This window comes from Syngnathus floridae, chromosome 7 (assembly GCF_059516105.1).
Source record: "Syngnathus floridae isolate MCC-2025c chromosome 7, RoL_Sflo_1.0, whole genome shotgun sequence".
NCBI lineage: Eukaryota > Metazoa > Chordata > Actinopteri > Syngnathiformes > Syngnathidae > Syngnathus > Syngnathus floridae.
Genome location: NC_142419.1, coordinates 11,937,140 through 11,949,248, shown reverse-complemented (window position 1 = coordinate 11,949,248; position 12,109 = coordinate 11,937,140). Strand labels below are relative to the sequence as shown.

The window sequence follows — 12,109 nt, the reverse complement described above, 5'->3', positions numbered from 1 at the left end:
GTAGGATGGCTCACTCACAGACCAATTTATAAAATAAGCAATACAAACGAAACTCATGATTCATTTACTTGTTTAATTTAACGCGTGAAAGGTGGATGCTCGCTCGGGGGACGTCCTTTATAGTGTAATACTTGTGTATGATAAAAATACAATCTAGAGAGAAATCACCTTTGGAAATTACTGCAGTACTTCTTTGAATGAAATGAAAGGTACATGAGGGACACTTTAGTGGGGACTAGAGACTATCTATTCAAAAAAGGGTGGGAATTAATGGACGGTAAAAATTAGATCAAGAGCAGAGAACCAAAGACACAAGATTGGAGGGAAGTAGAAAGCAAAGAATATGGCAGAAAGATGTGAGGAAATGAGATAGAGTAGATAGGGTAGAGATTGATTAGTCATCACCCATCCATCATCCCTGGTGGGCTGAAATACTGCAGGGGTGGCAGTATGACACATACAGACACACAAACACACACACGCTAACACACACGCACAGAGGGATTCTGATTGCCCTGTTTCCTCCTGTGGAGGTAAATGGAACAACATGATGATGCCATTGAGCCACATCCTTGTACTTGTAACACAAGCACATACACGCGCGCGCACACACACACAATGTTGGGGTCTCATTTAAACAGAGGACCTAGACAGCTGCAGGAAGACAAAGAGAGCACTTCAGTAGAGCTGTACGCACCTCATTCATACTTTATGAAGTGGCGCATACATGCAGGCGTTGCGAAAAGGGTAGGGTGATGTGGAAAACAGGCATTGAAAGCATTTTTTACCCTGACAAGCAAGTTTCTCCGTGACATGAAAGTGCCATCTCACCACCACAGGTTTTGATCACAGCAGGGTTATCACGCCAACCGATTGAGGGACTCCTAAATTTCAATCTCGGCCAGTGGGCACAGCCTCACGTGCAGCCTCATGCATTCAGTCAGTGATTTGCATGTCGTGCTGGACACTAAGGATTTTTTTTTTTTTTTTTGCATGCAAGTTTCCCTGAAAGAACGTAAAAGCACATTAACATATGGGCTGATGGAGGGACACAAAACACATACAACAACCACATGACGCGAAACAGACACAAAAACGACTCAAATGTCAAGCGAAGTTTGAAAACCACTGTAGGGTTCTGTATTAAATTTGCAGACATACATTCATACATCATCTTTTGAGGAGCGGAAGAGAAAGAAAATGTGTATTACAGCTGCATTGTTCCATATGTTTCTATCATTGTGAGGCCATTTCTGGTGGGACATTTTGGCTGCTCTTTACAGATTTTGTGTAGTTGAGCATGAACATGACTGCATCAGGGCAATGCTATTCAGTCATTGCTTTATCGACTATCATTTAAACCAAGTTGGGATTTTGAGTCCTCTCAACTGTAAATTTTTGAAACCTGTGGAGTCTCCCTCTGCTGGTCATTTGAAAGATTGCAGGTATAAGGCACTTCCACATCAGAATCACCTATCAGTCCAGGAGACTACTCATTGCTTTTACAGTTCATGGATTAGAGATTTTAGTTTAGATTAGGATTTAAGACGCTATATCAAACGGAATCCTCGCAAGTATAGAAAAGATGTTCTTTGAGTTTCGTCGTGAGCTTCAGCTGCCTCCTGTAGTACACCTGCATATTTCTTGTGTGCTTACAAAATATAAGTACAACTAATGACAGAAAGACAAAAAGGAAAACAAAATGGGTACGTCTTTTTTGTAAGCATATTTAACTATGTATGAACTGTATTTTTCCAAATTGCTATTGGAAATACATCATTTTTATTTTTGCTTAGGTAGGTTTCAATACGACAGAGGCTACCGTAAAAACATCTAAATTGAAAATTTACCGAAAAAATGCCTTTCCATACCAATCTAATTTGAAAACATTTCAAGGCTAATCGCATTTACAGACATTTGACGGATATTACTAAGTTGTACAAAAAATACTTGCGGCCCATCGCAAGTGGGTGTGTGCAGCTGTGAATGCTTCTGACATTGGCAAAATATGCGTGCATGCATTATGTAGGAAAACATGGAGCTGACTTTGTGAAATGGCCATTTGCATCTGAACGCTCCCACAAAGTGTGCAGTGAGCACGAGTAGATATACTAGTAGGGTGCGTGTGTGTATGAATGAATCTACATAGCATATGTGTAATTGTGTATCTGGCGTGCATGTATCCCTGCATTGATGGATGCGTGCGCATGAATACATGACCCAGGTCGAACTTGCGTGTGCACGAATTAGTAGCCGTCATCTCTATCGTGGGTCTCAGACAGGGAGCTCTCGTCAATATTTTCCAGGCTCTCGGCATGCTGAATGCTAAGCTCGGAAAGCGGGATGCTGGGTAATGTAGTCTGTTCAGGGTACAGCCAGGGCTTGAATCCAGGGTTGTGCCTCTGCTTCCAATCGGAATACTTCAAACACGCTTTGTTGATCGACTTCATTGCCTATGAAGGTAAAAATGTAATCATAGCAAAGAACAATTCATTTGATCCTGGGCTTGTGAACCGCCCACAATTCACTCATGATATTAACAAGCTACTCTGAGTCTAATCAATTGAAAAAATTAAATCATACAAGCACTAAAACAACAAAAAATACTGATGAAGAAGTTCAATTTGTGCTTAACCTATTAGAATAAATACGACAGAGAGAAAGCTACTCCTCTTGACATGCACTGTTTATGTTCCCTATGGAGCAGCTCAGGATGAACATTTGTATATCAAATGCGTCCATCTATGAAGAATGTAAAATGAAAAGAAATACAAATGTCCACTACAATTGAGACGTCCGATATTCAAACGACGAATCAGTTTCTTCATTTAATTCAGTTGCTTTTTCAACCATATCTTCGACATATAGTACCTAATAAGTCCTCGCTTATGTTATTGGCTGGTAGTAAAAGTACAGTTTGATGAGCTTATACTAGAACACGTATATTGATTTGATTTTGTTTGGTTGATGCAGGCAATAATGCCACAATGTGACCTCAGCATGAGCTTGTGTTGCATGTAAACAGAGGACTTGAAAATCAAAAGTGCTTCGCCAAGTAGCTGTCTGGCACGGAGGCAACACAACAGCATCAGCGTATAGAGTGAGCTGGCTGGCCCCGCAGCCTCTGTTGTTGCTTCTAACAACCCATCTGCCATGTATTCTCTCACCAAACGTTATACACAGTATCATTGTTAAAAATGGGGGGGTGCTGAGGGGAGGGGAGGCGAGATCTCATCTACAACCACTAAACCTGACAGTCTTGTCCACAAAACACATTTTTCTGGCATCTCTATTAAATTGTAGAAGACTTACGCCCGGTGCAAGGAAGTGGGAAAACTTTTTGACAACCCACTTGGGTAATGAACCTGGTGGGGGGGGGAGAAGAAGGGAAGAAAAGAAAGAGTGAGCAATGCAGGTCGCTGATGAGGTGAATGACATGCATTCAAGCGTTGTCTGCATTTTGCTCAAAGTGCGTCATAACTTAGTTACCCCGTGGATCTAACTGTGCCATGTATGTGAGGACACAGTGGTTGGGCCCCTGGCTCTGCACCATGTAGCCAGTCTGTATAGACACGGCTCTGACCATGTCCTTTTTGGGAGGATATTTCTGTAGAAAGACAAAAACACACAGATTTCCCATTGAAATGTTTTCAAGGGAGTTTATGACTTTGACTTTTTGTCCACGCAAAACGCAGCTCCTAAGTTTGATGAAACGTACGCCACCGCTGCCTCCTTTACTTATATTTAATATCTTCATTTAATATTCAGTATGATAAAGTAGACAGTCGATAGCCTGTGCTAATTGGAATAGGAAAGGCCCTGAAGAAGAAATCAGATTTGCAGAAAATAGAACCGGCTTCTACGTTATCTATTTTTGGTGCCTGCCCTTGTACTTAATTATATGTTGCTTCGCAGTTTTTGAGCTTAGTCCAATTCAAGATACTTCATGATACCGCCTGCTAGCTTCAAATAAAGAAAATGCAATTTTTAGCCCCAACAACAGATGCAGCATTGCAGGAAGCTTATCACCAAAAGGTAAAATAACGACATTTCAGGAACACCTCCCACGTGATTATTATTTTTTTTTCATTGTTATTTTTGAAATAAAATCAAATTACAGGATAACAAGACAGAGACAAAACTATTGTAAGCCTGATAGATCATCTGAGTGAAACACATTTTTTTTCCATCATAAATTATAATTCCATGAACAGTTTTGTGCTCAATTCCACCCAAAAAGCGTGATTGTCAAGCTTCTGCAGAGATGAAGCTACTCATCTTTGTCACATTCGAGCGCAGATGCATCTAAAAAACCACCGACCACTGAATGGTTTACCTTCAGTGACCATTTGTGGTGTTTCTTGTTTGATGGCAAGTCAGAGCTTGCCATTCGCATCACGTGATCATGTGAAGTTTGCATCAGAAAAATATGAAATTCAGCCTAGCAGTTAAGTGCTTTGCCGATATGGCACGTTGAAAACTTTTAGTCATATGATGATTCATTCATCGAACCATTATCCAACTTGAGTAGCTATGATCAATCGTGCTGTGTAAATGATTGGTGAACAATAATGAGAAATAGAGGTCATTTAGTAAGCAAGTTTATGAAGTCTTCGGGTTTGCCTTCTTTCATGTTAAGGTAGAATATGCATGCTTAACTAACGCACATGCATACCAAAATAGTTTTTCATCCATCTGTATTTTTTCATGATGATTAAATTGTCGTTATTTACTTACATTAGTAAACATAGGCAGTGTTTTAGTGGTTATACTGGATTCAAGTCCATGAAAACAGATGGAAATTCTGTTTAAAAATGTATCAAGTTAAAATGGCTTGACAGCGAAAGCTCAAATAATTTTTTTTATCAAAAGTGTTTTTTGTGTGGTTCCATAAATTGATCAAGTGCCCTACATTCCATTTGATTTTGTTATCTTTTTATGCTTTCTACGATCAGGTGCAACTGTTTGCCATTTATTGACCTTGGCAATGCGTGTGTGCCTCAAGTTGACAAAATCTTATCATGTGTCCTTGCCTACTCGTGTATACAAAAATAAACAAGCGTTATTTGGTGACAGAATGTTAGCCATCCTTCTTCATTATATTGCAATAATATCTGAAGATTACAACCATACCGCGAAAAAAAAAAAACCTCCCGACCTAAGGCTTGGTCTCAAAAAACTGAACAAGCTACCCGTGATTTTAATACCGACATGTGAGTTGCAATGCTGTCACTTGAGTGGGTACTTAGCTGACATCAATTCCAGAAATTAAAGCACATAATCACATAATCTGGTTAGACGTTTCCCAAATGGGACTGTTGAATAAATAAATATACAGTATAGTATAGCAAGTCTATGCAGCATAGGGGACATCAGGACATAAAGCACACACTCTGTTCTTTGTTTTGTTTTGTTTTGGGTTTTTTTCCACGCAGGAATGCGGAAGGCGAGGTGGAAGTGAACAGCTAATCATCACGTGAGAGCTCTTATCCTTGTGCAAACATTTCATTAGTGAGTAAGACTGAATGGCAATGGAGGCAAATATAAACCTGGGCACATGGAGAGACCTAAGTAAGCCTGGGAGGGTCTAAGAAAAAGTATACACGGGAAATTATACAGTTGTTTGTATAGAACAAACCGGGAGATTAGCGTCACCAGCTGGCTACTTCCCCAGTCATGTGATACAAAAACCGAGTTCCTGGAGATTTGAATAATGCCCAACATTTTAAAATACAATCATATCTGCAGGCTCGGTAAAAAATGAGAAAACTCGTTCTTGAAACTTGCAAATGAAATAACTACCTTGAGTTGGGAAAACTGTTAGACATTTAAAACCGGGCTACAGGCATTTTTCAAGTAATCTACTTCAAAAGCAATAGGAGCATAAAACACGCTTGCGTTATTCACGAAAACATGCACAGATGCACGCGACACATTCAGCTCAAAAGCTTGCTGAACTGAACCGCCTTGATCCAACGCATCCAGCGTGCACTCGTCGTTTGTTTCACTCGGCTACATTGGTATCTCCACGCACCTTTGAGTTGCAGCAACCAACGTGACCGTATGCCTGCGCGTGAACTTACCGCATGTTTAACCGAGTAGTTCATGATGATGTAGTCTTTCCCCGTTTGCAACCAGGAGCGAAGCGTGACGACATCTCGGTTACGGAGCGGATTTGGACATTTCCCTGTTGTCAAATTCAGATGCACAAAACCGTTGTGATTTTGAGTAGGTTACATTATAGCTCATCGGTGGAACATACATGCATAATACCCAACATCTGCATTGACTGTAAGCTTTCCAATATCAAAGGTCTCGATGACGTTTGTGTCCCATTTTCTTCTGTACTCAATGTCATGGAGAACATCATACATGGTCTCAGCTGACACATCCTTCGTGACCATCCGACACTGCATCAGAAAGAGAGAAAAAGGAACATGCAGTCAATTCATTCATGTGCAAGTGTGTGGTGAGCGATCACGTACAGAAGCAAGTAGCGAAGCGGGCATTCCAAATTTGGTTAACTTAGTATGATGTCTGTCTTTAAGAATGATTGAAAGTCTGTACACAATAATATTTCATTTTAAAGTATGGCTTGAATACATTGTTACTGTATAATTCTATTTGTGTATTCTCAAATTATTACGCGTGGTTATGCCTAAAAACCAACGGGGACTACCTGTTAGCTAAAGAACAGATGTTTAAAATAGAAACAAGCTGAGGGCAGATTGCCGGTGTTACCACAGTAACAATTCCGGAGGGATTTTGTGTTAATAAGAAGACAAAACAAAAGCAAAGATACACTTCAGACAAGGACGCGTATAGAGGGCAAAGGCCGTACCAACAGGAGAAGAAGTGGTCATTGAAACACTAGTGAGAAAGAAAAGCATTGACTGTCGGTGCCTTTTGGTCCCCAGTCACTTTATTACAAATCAGACCAGAGGGGCTTGGGGAACATTCTGCTCTTGTACTCCATGGAGGATTAATAGAAGAAAAAGGGAGCTCTCTTTCATCGTCACTTTCTAGTTTCTAGAGAGTGGAGCTTCTGCTCCTCCGCAGGAGACTGCTTAGGCATCTTTTGAGGATGCTTCTTGGATGTTCCAGGCACATTCCACTGAGTGGAGGACATGAGGAAGACCTGTCTCAGATCCACCCAGAAGAGATGGAAAAAGCAAGTGGGGAAAGGGATGTCTAGGCTTCTTGTTGGCCCAGCGACCCAACCACGGATAAGAGGAAGACAATGGATAATCAATAGTCAATTAAACACACCTTAACTCCGCCCTCAAAAGATTTAGTCATTTGATGCTCACTCAACTGAGCTTTCGTAAGGTGGGTTGACATCTTGGGTGTTGCTGGCTCACCGTAATGCTGGTTAATCATTTGGAATAACAAAAAAAAAAACAACAACAACACCAAAAAGCCAAAGAAAAACTAAACATGAACTCGAGAATTCATCTTTGACTTCTTGAGCGACTTTCAAGTGTTGTGTGTGTATTTTTATCGAAAGTGGTTGTAAAACCGTAGGGGCGTTTGGACCATTTTTTTCCCTTTTCCTTTTACCGATTTGGTCGGTTGAACCCAGGAGAGACAAGAGTGGAAGTTCATTGAGGTGAAACGACTCGAGGAGGAAAGAATGGACGTCAGTATTTGCAATCCAACTCAAACGGGCGGAGCTTTAGAGAATGTTACGCTGAGCTGTCAGAGATGTTCTGGTCAGAATGGAGAAAAACAGCCCAGCAAGTAGCTTAATTCGTTTACATTTTAATTTGGTTAGCTCACCAGATGAAGCAAGGAGACGGTGATGACTTCAAGAGAGATAAACCGATGATAGTTACCCAATGTACTGAGTGTTTTGGGGTTTCTTCAAGCCCAGCTTACTCACTATGCACTCAACCATCCATTTTCTATTCCACTTATCCCAATAAGGGTTGCGGAAGATGGAACCTGTCCCAGCCGTGCTCAGACAGAGTCGAAAATATAGACAATCATTCACATCTAAATTTTTCCCATTACTGAGTTGAAACTGACCCCATGATACAAGTTGAGTCTGAGTCCAAGCACACAAGTCAGGCGATTGAACCGCTACCAGGGGAGTCCTAATCTAGTCCTCGAGAGCCACTATCCTGCATAATTTAGATACTGCCCTCCTCTATTTGCCTTCGATGACTGGATTTGGACAGCCCCGCATGACACCATCAGGGACTGCCCAGTGCCCACTCACGATAATAAATGATATTTGACCCTTGCCTTGCATAACCACTCCACGCAAACCATGACTCATCAAAGTGTCTGCGCTTTTCACAAGCTTCATTTGGCGCTAGTAAGACATCATTTGTGGGCAACAACAAAACAGGGGGAAAAAAAACTAGATCTCAGCCTGTGAGTGAATCAGAGGCTCCCCTCAAGAGTCATCAAGGAGGATTCCGCCTGTGTGCGTATGGCAGAAAAGCAGCAGAAATTATTTGGCACATTGGCCAAATTACAAAATGTAAACAAAACCATCTATGTAGTGTGTAACGAAAAAAAACGACTCCTCACATTGTTGTTGTTGTATTTTGGTTTCTCTATGTTAAAAGTGGCTTATGCGTATTTGGTGTTGGATTATAAAACCGATGTTCATGACGAGGCTGCATGATGAATAAAGGTACTGTAACGTAAACATAGTACTGTACGTTCAGTGACTGCGCTAAGTGTGTGATGTCAGAGCTCAGAGAGCAAAGCAAACAGACGATAAAGTGACCATGAAAAATGCATGCTTCCGTTACACTAGCATTTACATTAACACGCCAATATAGGATAGAAGCACCGCCCATATGTGGGCGTTTGCACACTTCTTTGTTTGCTGAGCCTGTTCTGTCAAAGGGGGGTAAAAAAAAAACATGAGTAAATAGCACCTTATTGTGTGCGCACACAAACACGGAGCTGCTGCAAACATGATACACCTTCACTAGAACAGCTCCAGGATGTAACTGGAGGAATCGTGCTGGATAATGAGAATGCTATGCCGTCCTGACTGGTGCCTACATTGCAAATTCTGGGAGGGGACTGGGAAAAGCCTGCTGTTGCTGTTCTTGCACACAAAGATAACACCCTAAAGCACACGGACGCACTTTATTCAGCAAAGTAAACAACCGTTGGCTGGATCACACAACCCTGACCCGGATATACCCACAAGAAATGGCATCCTGAGCTTAACTTGAATGGAAGCCATAAAGGTTTTTCCGAATCAGTCTACCATAAAAGCATGCAGTAGTCAAGGCACATTTGAAGACAAGACAAGTTTTCAACAGGCATTTCAATTCGCATTGCAATTTTAAAAAAAGGTCATGTGCAATGGCGGTACAAGGTTAAAAATGTACATTCGATAATAGAGACCACAACAAACCACAACAAACTACTAAAATGACCATTGAGAATCCACAGATTTTTTTATTTTAAACCCCCAAAATTCTTCCAAAAATGCTGGTAAACTTATAATGTGCGTTTTGTGCATTATGTGAAGAAAATTAAAAAAATAATAATGACAATATGTTGAACAATTAAATCTGCAAACTAGATGAATCCACAGGTGCTGTGGTCCACTGCATTAATATTCATTAGGGCTGCAACGAAAACTGGTTGGAATAAGGAAATTGATTAAAAAAAAAACGAGTGCAACAGTGCATTGAATCGGATCATTCCACTCTCAAATACATCAAGAAAAAAACATTATTGGAGGAATATACCTGAAAGGAATGCCTAAGTGACAGTATTGACAAGTTCATTCATAATGATAACATAAAAACTCATTGCATCACATTCTCGCAAACTGGGATGCACCATATCGAATTAAATTATAATCCCGTTTATTTGAATTATATCTAATTGTCCATCAATTCATTTTCTAGTTTAAAGTGACATCGCAGTTCTGACGAAGCCACCATCTTACCTCCCATGACAAATATTCAAATTCCGACGCATGCAATTTCTATCAAATGTGGAGTGGAGCAACGGGCAACGATTAAAAGCTTGTGGAGTGGTGGAGATACTTTGGTATACTGTGCAAACGGCAACCACAACAATATCAAACATGAATTTATGACAGCTATGTCCACTTAACCTTTCAAAACGTAATTTTCCTCCTTTAATGACACTGTCAACATGTCACTTTATAAGAGATGTTGCACTTAGTTTTTGTGTAAAAGATTAACATTTAAATTATATTTATTTCATCAAACTTCAGATAGCTATTTATTGGTTAAAATCTTCATTGAACTTGCTGCTCACCCTTGGAACCTCCTGCACTTTTGGTTTTTGCTCTTTTTGATCCAATTTGCAAATAATGATGTCATTTGTTTAAAAAGAGAAGGTGAAAGTAATACATCAAAAGTGAATATGAAAAACTGCTGTTTAATAACCATATGCTCATTGGCATTTAAATTGGCATGTATGTATTGGTTTGTATTCTTAAAAATAATGGATGCCAAAATGTTCTTTTCTACTTCAACTTAATATTATCTTAAAATATCTGTTATCATCCTCCTTAATCACCAATAATCGATATCAGCCCTGACAAAAAATCATACCGGTTGGAAGGGGGATGGAAGAGTAAAAAAAAAAAAAAAATCCATTTGCTGTCACTTCACGGTTGAAGAAGTGCATTTCTCTGCATACATGCAGATAGTTGGCGGTCATTCATAAATAAATGAGTAAAGTCGAGGGAGTAGCACGGCATGTTCATAGAAGCGTGAAGTAAATTTCATAACATCTTTTGCTATTGTGCAAGTTGATATAGTTTCATAGCCGCATTGGGGCAGCTAATGTTTGCAGACGTGCGTCATGTTGCTCAGCGGTTTCATATTTGCATCTTATACACGCTACTCTCGTTTGCATGATGTTGCGTGTACTCGCCTTAATTTTATGGACAGACTTGCCCTCCTCCAACGCCTGGCTCCACACGGCGATGCCCCCCTTGTTGTAGGTCACAGTCCAACCTTCCTCACTCAGACACTCCGACTTGAAGCTGGCGAACGCCTGGTCGTCCGGGATGGTAACGTTTCGTCCAGACATGTCTCTGTCCCGGGGGAAAAGATGTTGGGACGCGAGCGGGGCTTCGAGAAAAAGGAAATGTTGCAGGGAGTCTCCCTCCTCTTGTGTTTGAACAAGTTAACAGCTTAATTCAATTTAGCGAGAAACCTGCAGCGCGGTCTTGTGATGTGTGCGCATGCTCACTCGGGGAGGTACAATGAAGTAGTCAAATAGAGGTGTGGACACCGCCTCCGCCGCGCGCACAGGTGACAGTCGAGGTCTGCGTCGAGAAAAGCACCGAAACGGTTCAGTCGAAGCTTGTGTTTGTTCCAAATAAGTTTCGCTCGAGCAGCAGTTCTAAAAAAACAGCCGTTCTGAAGACCAACCATATGGTTACGTTTCCGCTTGACACTCACCAACGCACTGTGGCTATCACTGCTTTATTTCTTCTTCACTGGTCCTGTGATGGTTGGTTCCAGTTCTCCATCCCTGCAGTCGGTGATCATTGGGAGGATGCGGCGTGAAACGAAAGAGGGAGTGGGAGGGAGGGAGGGAGGGAGGGAGGGTGACAGCGCTTGGCTTGATCCACGTCAGACAGGCGACGCAGAAGACGGCTTCAATGGGAACGCCTCCGAGTGATGCATTTAGGGCGCCTCGTAAATGTAGCAGCTGGGATTCACCCATTTGCTCGCTCACCGATGACGTTGCACTTGACTGAGGCGTTTTCAGGGACACCCATGCTTATGCAAGACAATAAATACCCCGAGTTATCTAATGGCTTGCTATGCCAATAAGACAACCTTATTCCGAAAATGATTGCATTTTGAAGTGGACAGAATCCTCTTGATGCTTTTAGAAATACTAAACAAACTGCCACATGCCAAGAAGAAAGAAAACAAAAGACTGGGTGACCTCCACTGTTACACTTTGATTACTTTTTACTTTTAATGATAAAGGCTATCTTGAATGTCTGTGCGATTCATTGTGTTGCAATGAAACATTTATGAACGCAGTTTTCTGTAAAAATAATAATAATAATAATGGCAGTAAGTATTAAACCTGAGGCCAAGACTGAATGTACACATCGAAACACTGTTGCACT

At 41.0% G+C, this 12,109-nt stretch overlaps 1 protein-coding gene across 5 annotated transcripts; it reads right to left on the bottom strand.

Annotated features, from left to right (window-relative positions):
* Positions 1-1,107: 1,107 nt before the first annotated feature.
* stard10 (StAR related lipid transfer domain containing 10) lies at positions 1,108-11,583 on the bottom strand. 5 transcript variants are annotated; one of them, XM_088381980.1, is made up of 8 exons: positions 11,424-11,583; positions 11,176-11,287; positions 10,891-11,053; positions 6,263-6,410; positions 6,084-6,187; positions 3,490-3,607; positions 3,313-3,365; positions 1,108-2,453 (listed from the first exon to the last, which is right to left on the bottom strand). In XM_088381980.1, the coding sequence occupies exons 3-8, from the start codon at positions 11,047-11,049 to the stop codon at positions 2,247-2,249; spliced, it is 789 nt and encodes a 262-aa protein (XP_088238106.1). In that variant the 5' UTR covers positions 11,050-11,053; positions 11,176-11,287; positions 11,424-11,583; the 3' UTR covers positions 1,108-2,246. The 5 variants fall into 5 exon arrangements, with proteins under 5 accessions (XP_088238106.1, XP_088238105.1, XP_088238108.1 ...); XM_088381979.1 differs by having other exon boundaries at positions 11,212-11,287; XM_088381982.1 differs by having other exon boundaries at positions 11,212-11,381; positions 11,424-11,574.
* Between the last annotated feature and the right edge of the window lie 526 nt (positions 11,584-12,109).

What these genes read in the sequence shown, in the direction of transcription:
- stard10 (XM_088381980.1), bottom strand. Translation starts at nt 11,049, where the DNA reads ATGTCTGGACGAAACGTTACCATCCCGGACGACCAGGCGTTCGCCAGC. An exon ending in AGATGTTGGGTATTATGCAT is followed by an intron (nt 6,188 to 6,262) that starts GTATGTTCCACC and finishes ATTTGACAACAG; the next exon opens with GGAAATGTCCAAATCCGCTC. An exon ending in GGCACAGTTAGATCCACGGG is followed by an intron (nt 3,366 to 3,489) that starts GTAACTAAGTTA and finishes CCCCCCCACCAG; the next exon opens with GTTCATTACCCAAGTGGGTT.